Here is a 19,442-nt window from a genome sequence, read left to right as displayed (position 1 = left end):
GACAGAGAGTGGAAGGAGGGAAACATGTGCAGATCATGTGTTCACTTGTGCAGATTACACTGATGGACTTTCACTGTCACCTGCAGCTCACTGACCTGCAGCAGAGGCCGTCGTGATGTGTTCACTGACACACGGTTAAATGCAGTTTCTACAAGCTGCAGGAAACATTTCTCTTCCTCTGCTCTCAGTGTTTGTTGTTTATTGTTGAGTGTCTGTGTGTGATGGAAAACAATGATGAACCAGTTTGTTTAATCACATTAATGATCGAGGTAAACACTTGAAATAATCGCCATACTGATGTCATATCACCTGACTTGCAGCTTTGTGATCATAAATCTGTAAATTCAATGTGTATGTTTCTAACCTTTAGTTACAGACATGTGGGCGCAGAATATTAGAGACACATCTGAATACAGTCCAGTCCAGCACCGTTAATATACATACAAGTTAATTATCATCTCTATGACAGTGTCTCAAATCATCTCTCTTCCTGGGTAACGCTCCACCACAACGTCCCGTTCAAACTGGATTACATAAAGAAAACTAGAGTCACCTCCTCGTGTACATATCCCTCCGCCACTCAGACTAGTTCCAGGTCACATCCCTGTTTATCCAGAGTCAGAGAAAATATGAACCATTTGTGTGAAATTTTGTCATAATTGCTGTGTTTTCTGAGGTCACAGTGACCTTTGACCTTTGACCTGCAAAGTCCAGGTGAACGTTTGCACCAAATTTGAGGAAATTCCCTCAAGGTGTTACGGAGATGTATTGTGCTCACAAGGCCAAAACCGTGCTTTGTGAGGTCACCACACCCTTGACCTTTGACCCCCAAAATCTAATCAGTTCCTCCTTAAGTCCCGGTGGACATTTGTGCCAAATTGTAAGAGGTTCCTTCAAACGGTTACTGAGATATCGTGTCCTAGAGAACTGGACAGACAACCTGAAAACAACCGGCGTGGAGGAATAAAAAACTGATTTATAAATAAACATCAGAATAGTGACTGTAGTTTTACCTCAAGTAACCCTGAAGCCATCTGTCCTGATGTGATCAAATGTCTGGAGGAGGTTTGTGTGCGACAGACACAGTGAGAGAGACTGAGACGGAGACTCGGCCTCCCGCCCAGCTCCCAGAGCACGACACAGACACTTAATGGAAGGAGTGAGACGGGATCACACTCAGCAGACAGGCAGGAGGAGGGGGGGGGAGGGAGAAGGACGAGAGGGGGGAAAAGAAAAGAGGGCGGGAAAGGGACGACAGACGCCCTCAGACTTCAGAGTAGTCAAACGAGCTCCGACCTCGCAGCGGTGAGTGTGTGTCTGACTGACGACCACTTTAAACACTGATGCAATCCCTCCACGTCGCCGCTGCTGTGTAATCAGCAGATCAGACCGACCGCGGTTTCCCGGTGAGCTCAGCTTTGACATTAAACAGCTCAACCGCAGGAAGGCGACAACACCGCCTCACTCACGTTACGACAGCCTCAGCAGCTGCGTGGTTACTGTCAACAACAGAGTCCCTGAGATGGGAAACACCTCCTTAAACACAGCAATCGTAACCTGAATTGTTGGGTCTGAAACCTCCACAGTAAATATGGTTTATTGATTCGGTTTCACTCCCTCAGAATCAAAGAGTCAGAACTTTTTATTTTTTATTTCAGAGCTGCTATTTTGCATCTTCCAGTGTAACAAAAAAAAAAAAAAAGAAAAGAAAAGAAAAAGAAAGAAAAAGTGACGTGATGCTTTTTTCTCAACCAGGGAAAAGGAGTCACTTTTTCCAGCTGCTGTCAGGCTGCGTTCAGAACAAAAACAGCACTGTGTTAGCTGCGTTGGTGTGTTGCTACAGGTGCTGGTGAGAAGATGAAATACAATCCAGGACGTCCAGCTTAAAGTTATAATCTGTGAATAAGATATAATAAGATATTTCACGATCTGTATTTGAACGCTGTCTTCAAAGGAGGAAAAAAAAGTCTGAACTTCTGCTCAATACAAACTGTGTGGCTGCTGGTGAGTTGTGGAGATAGAACAGGAGCAGGAAGTCAGAGTTGCATTATTTTATTTAAAACCTGGATTTTGTGTAACTGCAGAAGAACCAGCTGAGCAGGAAGTGAAGTGACAATGATACTAAAACAGACCGGAGCTGCTCATATTGTCACGGGAGGAGCTCTGGTGTCGTGATGTTTGCAGTAAGTGGTGTCAGAGAGGTGAAAGGTCAGAGGTGGTGGTGGTGAGGAACAAGTATTAGAGGAGAAATTCAGATGCTGTTTGTATCTGTTCATATCCAAAATAATTATTCATGTTTGTTTACGTTTCGCTGGAAACTCTTCGACTCAGGACGATGCTTTTGTATTTGTATACAACCGCTCTTTGTCTCTTCTTCAGGGCATCACACACACACACACACACACACACACACACACACACACACACACACACACACACACACACTCATCTTACCTTCCCCTGTTGTACAGTGGCCTCTCTCAGTCTCTGCTCCCACTGCGCTCTCTCCTGGCTGAACCTCTCCAGCAGCTCCAGCTTCTCTCTGCCCCAGTTCCTCTCTCCGATCTGAAGCTGATTGGTCGACGGGCCGGTCGCAGCAGAAAGACACAGAGAAGAAGAAGAAGAAGAAGAAGAAGAGGAGGAGGAGTCCAGCATCAGAGGAGGAGGAGAAAACATGGATGTAGATGTGTAAATAAACTGTCCTTCCAGCCTGTTACCTGTTTAGTGAGGTCCATCACAGCAGCATAGGACTCAGCCAGGAGGTGCTGGTGTTCTTCACGCTCCCTCTTCAGCGCCACCTTCAGGTCTGGAGGATCCGGTGCGTCAGTAGAGGACAGAGCTGCAGCTGCTTTACCTGCTTTGGTCTCAAGCTGGGAAAGGGAAAGGAAGAGGGATCATGGTAAAGATCAGGTTGACAGTAATCCCTGCACACCGACTCCAAATCACACATTTATTGACAGCGTTGATCACAGAATATCAAAATATCCATAAATAAGTATGGATTGATCGGGGTAAGGATATTTAGACTTAGCCAAAATAGCAAAGTGGAAGCTACAAACTTATTGTCAGATTCATCATATTGGTGAGAAACAAAACAGACATATACGGCTAATTAGTCTAAATCTGATCATCCGTAGTTTATTTGTAAGTTAAAACAAACAAAAATAAAAATGTAAATCTGTTATTTGTTTTAAAACTCTAATTTTACTTTATTTGTTTATTCATACGATGTAGTTTTTGTTTTTGGCTTAGAATTAAAAATCAAATAAAATCAGGTGAATTTGGTTTTTGTTTTCAAACAAAAATCACGATAAAAAAGAATTCACAAAAACCAAAAACGGAGCATTTAGATTTTTTTGTTTAGTTTAGTCAGAAAACACTCTTTGCCACTATTCAAGACTAACCAAATTTCACACAAACAGTTCATATTTCATATGACTCTGGATAAACAGGGATGTGAGCTGGAACTAGTCCGAGTGGCGGAGGGATACGACCACGAGGAGGTGATTCTGGTTTTAGTTTCTAAATTACAAATGAATTACAGATTCTCTGATGATGCCCAGACCGCCGCCACTGAGTAAACACACTTAGTCACTTTCCATATTAGTTTAGAGTTGTGATTCAGCGCATGCACACACACACACACACACACACACACACACACACACACACACACACACACACAGAAAAACACATGTACATACAAATAATTCCTAGTTTAACACAACTGTGACTCATTTGACCACAGAGAGATCTGTGGAGGGAAATCCCAGCGTTTCTGCATGTTTCATCCTCACAGGGGTTGGGGGGGGGGGGTTATAAATGATGTCATGGATGATTTCAGGGGTAAGACCAGGTTTTCTGAGTCCACTGAGTTCGGAGCTTGTTACTTTGATTCCTTCACATAGAGACAGACGTAAATAGAAATAGAAAAAGGAGAGTCAGCTGGTCAGATGAGATCATAATGATGACTTTACTGTGGCTCCTTTTTTCTTTTCCTGCTCCTCTGCTCGAGTCTTTCTGAAAACGACACAGTTCAAGGTATTTCTTCTGTCTCTCTCTCTTTCTTAACGTCTTCTCACTTGTCTCTTTGCTGCAGAATAATATGAATATATCACTTTTTAATCTCTTTCTCCTTCTCTGTGTTTCCTCTCTGAAGATCCCCCGGCAGTTCCCTCCCTCTCACCCTCTCTCTCTCTACATCCGTCCCGCCCTTTCTCACCCCTTCTCTCTCTCTGCAGCTTTCTCACCCTCTATTTCCAGCTCTCTCACCCTCCCACCCCCCCTTTTTTTTCTCTCTCCATAAATCTGGCCTGTTGTCACAAAGCCTGTAGGTGGGATCACTTGAAATTTTTATGAGCAGCTCTGCTTTCCCTTTTCCTCTGTCTGCGCCTCATAGTTCACACAGCCGACACCACCGGGCCCATCAATTTGACAAAAAGGCACACACACACACACGCACACACACACACACACACACACACACACACACACACACACGCACACACACACGCACACCCCAGACCCATCAATCCTCCCTGGTCCTCTCTCTCGTCTCGCTCTGTGGCGATGGAGTCCATATAAGGCGCTAATGGAAACTGTCTGGTGGCCAATCAGAGTGCAACAAACGCACACTCAGCCCGTCTCCCGTCTCCTATGGCAACAGAGTGTTTCTCGTTAATGATGAACGCGGCCTAACGAGCCCCACATTTTAACGAGGTTTACCACTGAGGTGTTAAGGAGGATTTTACTGGCAGATGAGAGACGTCTGGTTCACGACTCGATACTCACCATTAGGAAAGTTCAATTACGTCTATTTATCCAGAATAAATATATATATATATATATATATATAAAAATACATTAATTAATTAAGTTTTCTTGGAATAATCCCATCAGGAGACTTTTCATCAAGTATCCGCACAGAAGCAGCTGTTTGTGGAACGAGCTGCGAGAAATGAACAACACCAATTAAACCCACAGGGCTCTCTGAGTGGTGAGCGGGAGGTTAAGAGGAGAAGGTTAATTTCACTATCATTAGAGCCCTTGTTATTATCATTAGACCAATTAGAGAAAGTATACACATCACGGTCCTGCAGAAGAAGTGCTGACCTATAGGAAAATAAAAAAAATTAACAATATAAATAACACATTTAAAGAAACACACATGTTGAAGCTTAAAAAATATATTAATTTATAAATCATTGTTGTTAATTTTGACATTAAAGCGTAACAAACACATGGTCAGTGGTTAAAATAACAAAAGTGTGTGAATACTTTGTATGTAATCAATAATAATTGTTGATGTGACAGCAGCCCACAGTGTAGTGTGTGTAGTGTGTGTAGTGTGTGTAGTGTGTGCTATTTAAAGCAGCGTGTTCGTCGCCCGCAGCAGATTTTCCCTTTCAGAAACAACAAAGTTGATGTTCTCTCCTCACGTTACGTGAAGCCTGTAGCTGCCACCAGCTGTTAATCTGGGTCAAACACTCCGGAGAGAGGAGACGTGTCCCAGCTTTATAAATAAAAACAGCCTCGATATTTTATATTATATAATACATACACATGATACAGATGTTCAATATAGTGATGTATATATTACAGCTCACATACACATCTCAAACCTTTATCTCACATTTTAATGTCAGTGGTTATTTAAAGTTATAATCTTGTGTCTTAAAACTTCTCTGGTTTGAGAATTGATGGAAACATTTGTGATGATGTCAGAACACAACTCAACAACATACAGAACACAGGTCGAGTTGTTTTCAGACGTTTTAAAGTGGAGAAGTCACAGATTATAACTTTAACGGCAGAGGCGGCCTCAGGTTTGCGAGGACTTGTTCAATATTGAGTTGAAACGAAACGTCTTTCCCCTCCTCGCCTCGTCACCTCCGCCCTCCCACCCTTCACCAGCGGCGTAGATTCAACAGATGTGCTGAGCGAGCGATCAGAGCTCCCAGCTGCTCGCTCGGTGTCACGGCAGAGACAGCGGGTGTTCCTAACATGTCCTCCAGTCGGGACGGATGACTAATCACACAGCAAAAAGAAAAAGGTTGTTGCCGCGTGCTTTCAGGGCTCTGGATATCATTTCTACTTCAGTGACGGTGTTTGTTTATCGGGCTGAACGGCGAGGATAATTTCCTGTCGAGTTGTTTGTCAGGTGGGACGGCGTCTGAAATCAAATTGACTTGTTTAACAAAGCAACAGCTGGAGGCGTCGTTGCACCCCGCCAGGACGCCGTGGCACCGATGTGGTCGGCTGGCTGGTGGATGTCTACACACACACACACACACACACACACACACACACACACACACACACACAGCACCAGGGCAAACTGACGGCATACTTTACAGTGTGAGTTGTTGGCAGAAGACAGATTGGTTCCAGCTGTGGCATCTAGGCCAGTGTAACACACACACACACACACACACACACACACACACACACCCACCCACACGCATTTGTTGCACAGATGTTTGTGTGTTTTTGTGTTTGACTGAATTAGTGACACAGTCAAATATAATAAAAAGGAAAAAGTCATATTTGTGTGTTTCAGCTCGACAGGATGAACTGGTTTAAAATCGCAGCTGATGATTTGATCTTTGATGAAGCCACCGAAGGTTCATCCCTAAATTTAATCTCAGAAAAGTGAGCAGCCAAGTCACATTCAAGGAAGCGGAGCGTGTCGCTGCTCTTGTCTCCTATTGGCTGCTGAGGGGAACCGCCAAACCGATCAGAAGACGGATGATACTGCACCACGACGCGCGGGTCAGAATCCCTCTGATCATGACGATGATTAATGACTCCATCAGTTTGTGTGTGTATGTGTGTGTGTGTGTGTGTGTGTGTGTGTGTGTGTGTGTGTGTGTGTGTGTTCTTATGTTTTGGTTTATTGTGTTTGTTTTTTTCCCCTCATTTCATTTTATCATTATTTACTCTGATGTGATGTTTGGTCCTGAATGTAATCTGATTTGTACATTTAGGGTCTTTAATTGTGACAATCATAGAACTAGAGTCACCTCCTCGTGGTCGTATCCCTCCGCCACTCAGACTAGTTCCACGTTACATCCCTTTTTCTCCAGAGTCAGATAAAATATGAACCATTTGTGTGAAATTTTGTCATAGTAATAATAATTATAGTAATTTTGTCAAAAACAAGAACAGCACCTGGGTGAAAGGAAAACATTCATTATGTGCTAGTGCTAGTTAGTTTCGGGACGAAGGTTATGGCTTTTACTGTTGTAATCTGCCTCTGCCTAATCTGTCAGGAAAATAATTGTTAGACTTTACTGAAGGAGGATAATGGGGACATACAACTGGTATAAAACAACAGATAAATGAGTGATATACTCTCAGGGACAAGAGGTAAAAAGCTATTTTAATTCCTCAATTTCACCAGGCCTCTCCATCTCTCTCTCCTTTATCTCTCTCTCCCTCCTTTATCTCTCTCTCCCTCCTTTATATCTCTCTCTCTGTCTCAATTACCAGGCGGTAACACACAGGCTGTGTTCTATCTCAGAGGCCGTTAATTAGCTCGATTACCGCCTCTGCTGCTGTTACGAGACAGACAGAGACAATGAGGAGAGGAGAGGAGGAGAAAACATTAAAGGCATTACTCACCGCCTGCAGACAGACAGACAGACAGAGTGAGAATTAAAGGCTCAGATGTACAAACAAACGACTTGACAGACGGAGAAGAAGGAATTGACCCCAGACGATGTCTTCGTGTTTAAAACCCACTTGTCAGAAATGAGCACCGGCCACCTCAGAGCAGCTTCTCCTTCCGTCTGTCTGTCGCCCTCCAGGTGCGCGATAATTATCCCGTTCCAAGCAATCCATTTATTCTGACTGTCAGCTGTAACTCCCGCAACTCACTGAGGACGACATTTCACCTCCACATTCACTTTTTCCTCTTGTCCTGAACTCATTTAGTTCGGCTGATTTCTGACGCCTGCTAAATGTCGACATCTGTCTGCTACATCTGTATCCTTGTAATATTGCAACTTTATTCTCGTAATATAACGATTTTATTCCTGTAATATTACGATTTTATTCTTGTAATATTGTGACTTTAGTCTCGTAATAAACTTTTTTCAGATAAAACTCCGTTGTACATTATCTCAATTAAACAATTTGAATGCAGCAAAAGATTTGGAGCAGGTTTTGCAGAATAACAGTTTAGTTAAAAAGAGTTAAAAAGAAAGGTACAGCAGCACTTCCTCCTCCCTACCTGCGTGATGAGGCTCTGCAGCTCGGTCCTCTCCACTTCCCATGATGCCTTGGCCTTTGCAAACTGCTGGGTGAGTTCCTGGGAGCCTTGTCTCTCCTGTCGCAGCTCACCGCTCAGATCCTGCAGCGCCACCTTCAGGTCGGCCAAAGTGCTGCTCACAGCGCTCGACTGCAGGGGGACGACGGGAAGTTCACGTAAGAGTGTGTGTGTGTGTGTGTGTGTGTGTGTGTGTGTGTGTGTGTGTGTGTCACTCTCCTTACCTTGATAGTCGGGCTGAGCGGCTGTTCGTCTGCAGCAGACCTCTTGTCAGTCTGGTGGGCGGGGCTTGTCAGGTTGTCCTCCTCCAGCAGCAGGTAGAGATCCTTCAGGCTGTTCATCTAAAGAGCCAATCAGAGAGCAGGATCACCTGTCAGTCATTTACCTCTGCCGCCAACATGAAGCAGTGCCATTATCCGATATTATCCAGTACGCAACACACACTCAGTGGAAACTTCATGGGACAGTTTCATGATGTTTAATGATTTTAAATATATATTTTCATGGTCAATAATTGTTTCCTGTAAAATCTGCTGAAATGCAAAGTAAATATTTTTTCTAATTTACTGTTAAAGGAATTGAAATCTTGTACTGGAGATAGTTGCGTCCTTCGTGGGACCAGATTCAACCTCAAAAAGATGAGAATAATGGCTGAACAAAAACCTGATATATGATTTGAGGTTTGGAAATTGCGACTTGGAGACAGAGTATTGATTACAGATCTGCAAAACACATAAAGGAATATTTCTGGTCCATATTTCTGGACTGATGATGATGATGAGCCATCTCATACCTCCAAGACATCCTTCCACTCCGTGTCCTTCTTGCAGCCCAGCCTCCACTGTTTGAGGAAGCAGCGCAGCTTGAGGCTGAGCAGTAACAGGGCCTGTTTGAGGTGCTGAGACTCCTGGACCAGCAGAGTCCTCTCCTGGCTCCATAACTTCCGCTGCAGCCGAGCCTGGAGACCCAAACTCTGCAGCTGGAAGTCCCGACGGAGCAGAGCCTTCTGGTGCTCGTCCTGGATCTGAGAGCGGGGAGGAGGAAATCAGAAAAGGCCTTCAGGCTGGAAGTGTTTATTTGCTGAATGTCTGTAAGGAACAGTTCTTTGTCTTAGAATCAAACCATATGTTCACAAACTAGACAAACTGAAGAAAATAACTCTGTCCTCTCTGGAATAAACCAAAAGTCACTCTCCCTCCTCCGAATAGCTCAGAATCCAGCAGCTCGGCTTCTATTGCTTTTAACAGACGACATCACATCACTCTGATCCTCTGTTCCCTCCTCTGGCTCCCTGTCTGTTTGAGAATTGATTTTAAGATTTAACTGATCACTTTTTAAGCCCTGAGCTACATCGCAGCGTTATTAACCCCATGTGAGCCAGTACGCAGCCTCAGCTCCTCGGGTCAGGTCCTTCTGGCCGTTTCAAAGTCGAGGCTTAAATCTAAAAGTGACGCTTTTTCCATCAGGACACCTCGACTTTGGAACGACCTGCCTTGAGGACACGAGGCAGAGTCAGTAACTTCTACTAATCTCTTCTTAAAACTCGTTTTTATAGACTTGTTTTTACGTGATGTCGTCTTTTTACCGTCTCCATGACGCCCTTTTATTGCTTTTACTGTGTTTGTGTGTGAGTGTTTCTATACGACATCTGCGCCGTCTAATCGTTCTTATTTATATTGAAGCGTATTATTTGTCCTTCCTCCGTAACTCTCCCTTCTTTCTGTCCTGCTTCTGATTCGTTTGTCAAAGCACTTTGTAAGCTCTGTTTTTAAAGCTGCTATATAAATAGTTATTATCATTAATATTATTATTATTATTGTTATGATTATAAATAAGTCACCAGAAGCTCGTTTTTTCTCTAAAGCCAAAAAATAATGAAGGACAGACTCTCTGTTTGTTGTCAAAGAGACCTTTAGCTGCCAAACAACTGATATTTCTGTGCAAATTCTCCTCTGGCGTTTCAGTGTGTTTGAGGTGTTTACAAGTTTTGTTTATTCATTTTTGCGTCTTGACTAGCCGCTGCTGCAGACTGACCTGTGTGAGTTTGAGAGTGGTTTCTCTCTCCGTCTCCAGCTCCTCCTGAGCTCCGTCAGCAGACTCCTCTGCCTCGGACAGCCGGGCCTGGAGCCGCTCACTGGACCGGGAGGGCTGGGGGAGACAATGAGGGAGATGAGGAAACGATGTGTGTAGAGAGGGATGAAGAAAAAGAGAGAAGTGAGAGAGCAGTGGATAAGGAGACATGGACGAGCAGGAAGAGAAGGAGTAAGAGACAGAACAGAAGCAGTAACAGGAGGAAAAAACGGCGAGGGAAGAGAGAGTTAAGAGGAAATGAAAAAATCATGAACAGCTAAGTGTGCGAAGCAAATAACACGCCAGTTTTGCTCCACATCACCCTTTAAATCACACGTCAGCTCCGGGCACGCCACTGTACATCCACACACACACTGACTGTCCCCCACGCCTCATTTGGCTGCTGAGTGAGTGCCATCCATCGACCCGCCACTGTACCATTATTGTCCTCTTTCACTCTCCACTGGGCTCCGCCTCTGCCCTCCATCACCCTCCACCACCCTCCACCACCCTCCACACACCCTCCACTTGTCGGCCAGAAAAACTGCTCAGACCTCTGCTCCGAAGTGACTGCGGAAAAATGGCAGCTCCTCGTGGAAAATGAGCCACAACATCAGAAACCATAGCAACGTGAGAGTTTAAATAACATCCCTTTAATAATGCAATATAAGAATAGCTTCATTAGTCTTTTATTCTATTTTATTATATAGAAATGCTACAATAAAATGAGGGGTTGAGAGGTTAAGGTAATTAATTAGTATTTGATCGTGATAATAAATTTTTATTTACAGTGTTTTTAAAGCAGAAATCGTTTAAGGGGGATTCTTATATTCTACTATTCTGTATTATAGGAGGCTTATTTGATTTGTTTTTCTTTTTTCTTTGCTTTAGATGAGTTAGATCAGAAGATCGATTCTCCTCTCATGTCTGTGCAATAACTGTGGAGCGAGAGGAGGGAATTATTTAGCTTAGCTAAGCACAAAGACTGGACTCTAGCCTCTTTCCAAAGCACACAATAATTAAATTATTCCCAACAGCATCTCCAAAGCTCGATTATCAACACATGGAAATGTTAAACCGTATTTATATCTCCGCTGGTTTTGCGAACTCATGGTTATCCCAGAGGGTGAGTGCATTCAGAGAGTTACAGCAGTTCATAGTTACAGCAGGTAATTCCCCATAAAAGCACAATGTTAGACGTAGTGCAGGTGGTTGTGCTACTTGTGACCTCTGGGCAGAGGCAGGCTGGACGTTTCCCCTTTGCTTCCATATGGAGGACTATGGAGGAGCAGGGATTCACAGGAAAAGTAATTAATCATTTCCTTAACTGCATGTTTTAAAAGGCTTTTCCTGTGACATCCTCCCAACTTCCATCCTTTATGCTACGCTAAGCTAATCCGCTCCTGCCTCTCGCTTTCATAATCGCAGCAAACAAACATATTTCCCAAAATGCCCTCGCGTCAGAAAGTTAACCTAGCTAGCTTAGCAAAGAGACTGGAAACAGGGGGAAACAGTTTAGCCTAGCTCTGTCTTAAGTTGAAAAATATGTCTACCAGCACCTCTAAACCTAAATAAATATTCTATTCTATTTTGTTTAATCTGTGCACAGACACAAATTGTAGTGATTTATATGGAGCTTCCATGTGGAGTTGACGTCAGGTAGAAGTTGTGAGGTTTGGAAGAAATAGTGTTGGTCGAGCTATAAGATACACTCACACAGTATAAGTGGCAGTATTATGCTGAATAGTGAGGGTATGTAAACACTGGGTGTTTGTGTTGTTGTGTCACTCTCTATTCATCACTGCTACAAACACGCCCGTCTGTATCTACAATATCTAACACTCACTTGTTATCGTTCTCTTTCATTCTATTTCAGTCTCCGTCTCCCATTCAGCCTCTCAGCCTCGGATAAAGATGCAGACAGACTCACACACACACACACTCACACACAGCTCCGGTTTCCATGGCGACACGCCGGCAAAAAGGTCAGCCAAACAAAGGTCTCTTCTTCCTGTCAGTCCCACAGCTGACGGTGAAGTCACTGTTTGTGTTTGTTTACGGCGCTGTTGCTGAGCATGAGATCGCCACCACTGCGCCACATCGGTAACTTCAAGCTACAGTGTGTGTGCGGTTGTGTGTGTGTGTTTGTGTGTGTGTGTGTGTGCACGTGTGTGTGCGTAAATGTGTGCATAAATGAGCCTTTAATTGGCCTGTGCAGGGCAGCTTGTGGATCTGTGTTTGTACATGACTTAGGGCTGGTATCTGTAACATAAATATTAACATTAAAAATTGCCATATATGACCTATGACTCGTCATCACATGACTAAAGCGCTGTACTTAAGTAACGCTGCTAAAGAAGACTGTGAGATACAATTGAAAACTCTGGAAAAAGCCAGTGAGTGGACCTTGAGTTAAGATATTTTTTGTCAAATTAAATATCGAAACTGCATTTATATTAAAACTGCAGCAACACATTCACTCACTATGACTGACAGAACATTTATTTACCAAAGTCATTATTATTGTTGTTATTGTTTGTCGTTTGGACAGAGATCATTTTCGTTTGAAAAAGCCGTTTTAAAATTTAAGATGCAGCCGTGTGGACGTGGTGTGAGAGAAGCTGCAGAAGCAACAGACGGGACGTTTTATTTGTTGCATTCTTAGACCGTGTCCGGTCAAACCTGTGGTGTTTGTCTGTCTGTGTGTTTGACAGAAAGAGAGGCAGGAATCTGACATTAAAACCTCAGCTTAAGACTCACGTCAGGTTCCGGCTGAAAAACGTTGTTAGCTGTCAGACCTGAGACGGACGAGAACTCAAGCTCCTCGTGTGTGTGGATGTTTCTGTGATTGTGAGCGACTTACCGATGCTTCATCCGTCTCCTTCTCCTGCTGCTCCTGCTCGCTGCTTGCCTGCTTTTCTGGCTCATTGCTGTCTGATTGGCTGTTCTCTTCAGTTTGACCTTTCACCTCTGGCTCTGTGTGGTCCCTATAATCAGGCTGCTGCATGCATGCATGGGCAAGTTAATGAAGAAAAAAAAAAATCAAACAAACAAACAAACAAAAAGAGAGGGAGAGACGGGGGGAGGAGGAGAAGTTGTGGAACAAAAGGAAAAAGGAGGAAATGACAGAAAACAAGACAAACAAACAACAATAAGAAAAACAATACAACCATGATGGTGTCCATACATGTGACAACATTCAGAAAAATGGAAAATAAAAACATGAGGGAAATGATTGATGGATCTCACAAGACAAAGAAAAGGATGTAAAGGAAGAAGAGCTTGGTCAGAGAGGAGAAGGAGAGAGTGGAGAAAAGAAAGAAGAGGAAGATGGAGGGCAGAATGAAGGGCTGAGGGAGGACGAGAGGAAAAGAAAGATGGGAAGAAACGAACAAAGACGGAGAGATGAGGAAAACAGCAATGGGAGAGAGGGAGAGGGAGGAGGAGGAGAGATAAGACGAACGGGAAGGCAAGAGAAGGAGTAAGGTGGTTAAGATGAAATGTCAGAGCGAAGGGGAGGCGAGGAGGTAACAAGGAGCCGAGGAGGAAACGAGCGCAGGGTGAGATGAGGAAGGAGAGGAAGGAAGGAGACAGGGGAGGAGAGTAGCAAAGGAGGGAAGCGGTGAGGGCGGGAGATGGTGAAGATGAGGAGGCGTGAGGAGCGGGAGAAAGGAGGTTTAAAAAGAAGGAAAGGGGGAGACGGTTATGGTGCCCGTGCAGAGGGAAAGGAGGGAAGGAGGGAGGGGACGAGGAGAGAGGAAGGAAAGGGGAGGAGAGATCGGAGGGGTGTTGGGACTCAGAATTGGCCTCTAATGGAGTCTACACATTGAAGTTTACTCACTCAGCACTCTATAATTTCACAAAAGCTTTCTCCAAACAGGAAAGTTAGATCAGATCAGAATAGACAACACAGATTTTAGAAGAAACACGTTAAAAATCCAGATTCATCATCGTAAAAAGCAAATTTAGTCAATTTAGTCGTGAAAGCCGCTTTTTTCCTGACGGATCTTTATTAGATTTGATGGTTTAAACATATTCCTGACGAAGTGAGGTAATAATGTGCCGTCGACAGTACAGCACAAAAACAAGCCAGTCGAGTGAATTACATATCTCATACTGAATTTTTCTAAGTACCATTATATACTTGAGAATACAGTAGATGTGCAGAGTCGATCATAAGTCACTGTCAATCAGCGATAACCCCAGAATTTCCCAGTGGAGCGTTTCAAACACAGAATGTGATTTATGAAGTGTGACTGGAAATCTACTCAGACAGAGTCTCACTGTCTCATGAGCCGCCATCGATCATAATCCCAGTTACACTTCTGCACGGAAACGATGAATAACTCAAGACTATTTGCTTCTGTTTTCAGACTCTGGAGTTTGTGTTTTAAGGTTAAATTGGTTTTTTATTATATTCTTGTGTTTTTACCAAAGTTACTGCTCAGTCCTCAGTATGTGGTGTCAGGAAATACCTCACAGCAGCTAAAATAGATGGAAAACACCAATAACTAAACTTTTTAATCAAGCTTTTTAACCAAAAATTCAAACCAGAGCAGAGTCAGACTGTGAGTCCTGTTTATTATTTTCTAGTCAACAGAATCCGCCTCACTCAGTCTTAACAAACGATAAATCCAACGTCATTATAAATGAAAACAGTCGTGATAAACCACACGAGACGTAAACCCAGACTGTACGTTGAATTGTTTTTAATGATCTGCCGATGAAAATACATATAAATAAATAAATGGAGCTTAATGTTGCTCTTAATAACCTTCACTATGTCCATGCAACAGACAGGCTCCATTTGAGGCCTAAAGCAGCATCTAAATACTCAGGTCAGGAGGAAGTCAAACAGCATGCAGAGGACATGAGTGGGGGTGTGTGGAGAGGTTTACACCGGCCGCTCAAATCTGACTTCATCTGAAACATCCAGGAGGATTTCTGTTCACAATTTTACATTTCTGTTTCTTACTAAAGTGATGTTTGTTTATTCTCAACAGTGTTAATCTATAAAAATATGAACAGGACAGAAATCTGAGGGTTTTTTCCCATGATGTTATTTTTATGTTTTAGTCACCGCCAATGTTTATTTTTATCATAAACAGATCTGGAGCGAGCCAGAGTGTTTGTGTGTGAACGTGTCTCATCTTTATCTAATCTCCTGTTTGTTGTTGTTGTTGTCATCGTCAGGTCGTGGCCGCTGGTGCGTCAGATTTGAGCGCGCTGTGTAAATCCATTCTTCACCGTGAGGAGAAACTAAAGCAGCGTGTTTAAGTGGGATCAGGAGTGTTAACCAAACTAATGGTTAGGCATTGGACCAAACACAAGCCTAAAGAATAGCAGAAAAGAAACTAGTGAAAACAGAAAATAAAGCCCAACAAAAGAGAAAAAGATGATAAAGGAAAGAGAAAGTGTGACGAGGAGTGAAGAGGAGGAGTGTGTCTTCTTTGTCTTTTACCTTCTCCTCTGCAGCGTTCAGTCCATTCTGCTCGTCTCTGGAGCAGATGAGGGAGGCGCAGGGTGAGGGCAGGGGAGATGCTCCTTCCACCTGAGGGTCCCTCCCACCTGCCGGGGGTTTACCCAGGCCGTCCACCCGCTCCACGAAGGCCTGCAGCTGGGTGTGCAGTGCCTGAAGCCTGCTGGTCAGAGCTCCGACCAGAGGCCGGTCGGCCAAGTCAGACAGTTCTGAAATCTGTGGGACAAAGACAGAGGAGTCACTCAGGATCAGCTGATTGACGGTTAGGAGTGATGTGCTGCTGTGGGCGGGGCCAGCATAAAACACCTGTTTTAGACACTTTTCAAAACGCCCACCGAAACAATCCAACATCTGTTCAAATGAAGCTTCATGTAGAATATTTTCAGATCTTTATCTTTCTGGTGAAACAGAACTTTCCTTTGGTGCTACATTTTCTCAACCGCTGAACTACTGTATTTCAAGCGCACATACAGAGCGCACTGTGTTACGCCGCAGCCTCAGGTCTGAGTGAATCAGAAAGAGATAAACTTCACTTTGTTTTGACGGGAAGATGAAGATGTAAAATCTTCTACATGAAGCTTAAAATTTAAACAGATGTTGGATTGTTTCACTGGGCGTCTTTTAAAAGTGTCTAAAACACTCCTGGTCCTCCTTCTGCTCTAAACTGAATCTACTGCAGGAAACACACCAACTGAACATGAACACCTCACACAACCCCACGTCTAACAACCACAACTACCTTTAAGCTTCCACCTGTCCTCTTTGATAAAGTCCTGAACCAGACCTCAGTTATGCTGCCATAGGCCTAGACTGCTGGGAGAACTCCCATGATGCATTGAGCTCTCTCTCTGTCTCTGCATTCATATCATCTTACTTCATGTCATTGTATTTTCTCTCTCCCCTAGTTTGTGCTTCTCCTCTCTCTCTCTCTCTCTCATTATAATTATTATTGTTATCATCATTATTATCATCAGATCTTGACTTCATCTTGTAACGAGCCTTGACATCATGTTTGTTGTGATTTGGCACAATACAAATAAAATAAAACTGAATTGGTTTTCAACAAATTTAAAAGGGAACTTACAATAGTTGAAAATCGTCCAAGATTTAAATTCCTTAATTGCCTTTTAGTTCTGCCTCATTTATGGTTCACAATGACTCACTGTAAATAAATCTAGTTTTATAAACAGTCACATGAACTGACTCCTTCATTGGACGGTTTTAGTGACCTGTCATCCTGCATCATCAGAAAGTCACAACAGTTTATTCTGCTGCACTTTATTTATCGTCTGGGACAGAGGGGGTCAGAACATCATCTGCTCTTGATTTTATCTGATGCTAATAATGGGCAGATGAAACCAAAAGACGGAGACAGTCCGTTCTGCAGAGAATAAAGGAGGGAAATTGTTAACAGGCGGACTCTGTGACGCAGCAGCAGGACGTGTACCTGACTGTGAGCCTGAGGTTTCTCCAGGTCACACGGCTCCGCTGCGTCGTTGCTGCAGACCTTGTGATAGATGGATGGGGGCGAGGAGAGGCAGTTGGACTCGGGGGAGGTCAGGAGCTGTATCGCCGTGGAAACCAAGCGAGCCTGGTCCCTCATGGCCAGCAAGGCATCATGGTCCTTCTGCCCCAGGCACCCAGGAAGCGAAGTTGCCATGTCAGCGTTGTCCTCAATCTTCTTTTTCCGTTCCTTGATCTCCGGGCCGTCGTTCTCGCCGCCCACGGGCTCTTTGCGGTGAGGAGGGCTGATGGGAAAACACACAGAGCACTTTGACGACTTCTTGTTCATGTTCCTTTAAAAAGTTGAGATTAAAAGTAAATTTTTGACTTTAAAGTGCTCAGATTTACTGACTTTTCAAAACCCACGAGCAACTTCTTTTTTTTTTTTCTTTCAAAAAAGCATCTAGCGTCTTTTTGGACAAACCATTGCTACTTTTGTGAAGAAGAGAGTCACATGAACGAACTTCTAACTCTTTGTCTGAGTGATTATTTTACAAGTAAACTCACAGCTCAGTCTTTGTGTCGGCTGGAGCCGGTTTCACAGAGACAGACTCTGACTGTGACTTAGATCTAACAAACAGTCAGACTTCACATAGAGTCTGAACTCATCTGTTGCACAAAGCACTTCAGTTCTTGACTTAAGCTGGACTGTGGCACGATGAATTCGGGGTATATAAATACTTTTTTCAAAATAAATAAAAATTGCTGAGGGAGGAACCGCATGCAGCCGCCACAGAAAACGATCCAGTAATACTCATTAACCCTCGACGTCCCTCATCTCTGCACTAATTCTGGCTGAAGTGGTTTCAAGTACTAAGCATCATTTACATGGAACGAGCTGCAAACTGCCCTCAAACTACAGTCTGACATTTCCTCTTGGAGATATTAAAACTTTATTATTTGATGTATTTTTATGAATGTTTTTGTTAATTCTTTGTTTCTTAGTTTTGTATGTGTTGTGTAGCCGTGTCGTCTTTGTTATTGATTGTCTCCTGTGACTGCTTCTTGTTCTCAGGTCTCTCTTGGAAAAGAGATTTTAGTCTCAATGAGATTTCCTGATAGTTTAAAATGACCAATCCAATTACAAAATATAAACTTTGTCCTGACTTCACACGATCAGATGTGTCAACTCAGGTCCGACCTAACAGTAATTTGACCCACGAATGTTGTAGGGAAACTGAAACTACCTGGTGGGGAGGCACTCAGCGGAGTCTCCCGCCTCTGCATCCGTCTCCAGAGCCAGTCGCAGCGAGGAGGAGGAGGATGAGGAGGAAGGAGCATGGTAGGAGGCCAGGTCACAGCGCTGCAGGTTGGACAGAAGCACCCGGTTCTCGTACTGCAGCTTCTTCACCTTCCCGCTCAGTTCTCCGATCTGAAGCCTCGCCAGCCTGAGCTCCTCCTCCTGGGCGGGGGTGTCCGTGCTGATGAGCACCGCCGCTTCCTGTATGGAGTGCACAGGGCTGTCGTTGAGCAGCCCGTCCGTCAGAGACGTTAACGAATTGGACGACAGCGTGGACGTCAGCGGCGGGAGTTCGGATTTGTAGCGGTTGATCTCGTTCATCAGGAGTTTGTTCTGCTCCTCCATCTCGATCAGAGACCTCCTCAGAAGCTCCGCCTCCTCCTCCACAAACTGGAGGTGTCTCTGGAGCTCCATGACGTTTTCAGACGAAGCCCCTCCTCCAAGAACCATGGCTCCTCCTGAGAGACCAAGACCCACCCCCAGACCGCCGCCAACACCAGAGAGTTCCTGAGGTCCATCTAGAGGAAAACAACAAAAACAATCAATAAAATAAATGAAGAAAGAAATAGTAAACAAAGTTAATTAGCTGCCTCCTAAAACTAATGCAGTCGAATACACAAGTCCTTCAGTCAAACTTCCTTCATGAACATGACACTGCTCAGTGTTTTAATTCAGCTCCAACTCAGCTAAATATATCTGTCACTCAATAAACACTATAACAGAGGTGAGCAGCACACGTGTGTTTGGATTGTTCTGGAGGTGATTTGAGGTTTTTATCTGTTCATGAGTAACACCTCAGTCTTTTCAGCAGTATTCTCCAAAGCCTCTGACTGTTCACATCCTTCTGTCTGTTTTCTGTCACAACAATAAACTAAGACCAA

The 19,442-nt window shown here is 43.8% G+C and overlaps 1 protein-coding gene across 3 annotated transcripts in view; it reads right to left on the bottom strand.

Annotated features, from left to right (window-relative positions):
- mtcl2 (microtubule crosslinking factor 2) overlaps nucleotides 1–19,442 on the bottom strand; it is a 94,104-nt gene that overhangs the window by 5,420 nt on the left and 69,242 nt on the right. For 2 of the 3 annotated variants that reach the window (XM_087172745.1, XM_087172747.1), the window contains exons 8-17: nucleotides 18,509–19,079; nucleotides 17,266–17,566; nucleotides 15,801–16,034; nucleotides 13,203–13,340; nucleotides 10,304–10,417; nucleotides 9,063–9,293; nucleotides 8,494–8,610; nucleotides 8,234–8,401; nucleotides 2,718–2,870; nucleotides 2,455–2,571 (exon numbers count right to left, since the gene is read on the bottom strand). In XM_087172745.1, coding sequence (XP_087028871.1) covers nucleotides 2,455–2,571; nucleotides 2,718–2,870; nucleotides 8,234–8,401; nucleotides 8,494–8,610; nucleotides 9,063–9,293; nucleotides 10,304–10,417; nucleotides 13,203–13,340; nucleotides 15,801–16,034; nucleotides 17,266–17,566; nucleotides 18,509–19,079 — 2,144 coding nt within the window. The remainder of the gene's footprint in view (nucleotides 1–2,454; nucleotides 2,572–2,717; nucleotides 2,871–8,233; nucleotides 8,402–8,493; nucleotides 8,611–9,062; nucleotides 9,294–10,303; nucleotides 10,418–13,202; nucleotides 13,341–15,800; nucleotides 16,035–17,265; nucleotides 17,567–18,508; nucleotides 19,080–19,442) is intronic. The other variant, XM_087172746.1, reaches the window with a different exon arrangement.

This window comes from Seriola lalandi, unplaced genomic scaffold (genome assembly GCF_002814215.2).
Source record: "Seriola lalandi dorsalis isolate HSWRI2012SDOR001 ecotype SW California unplaced genomic scaffold, Sedor1 jcf7180002053703, whole genome shotgun sequence".
NCBI classification, from domain to species: domain Eukaryota; kingdom Metazoa; phylum Chordata; class Actinopteri; order Carangiformes; family Carangidae; genus Seriola; species Seriola lalandi.
Note: the sequence above shows the minus strand (reverse complement) of the source record. Positions and strands in the feature narration are given on the sequence as shown.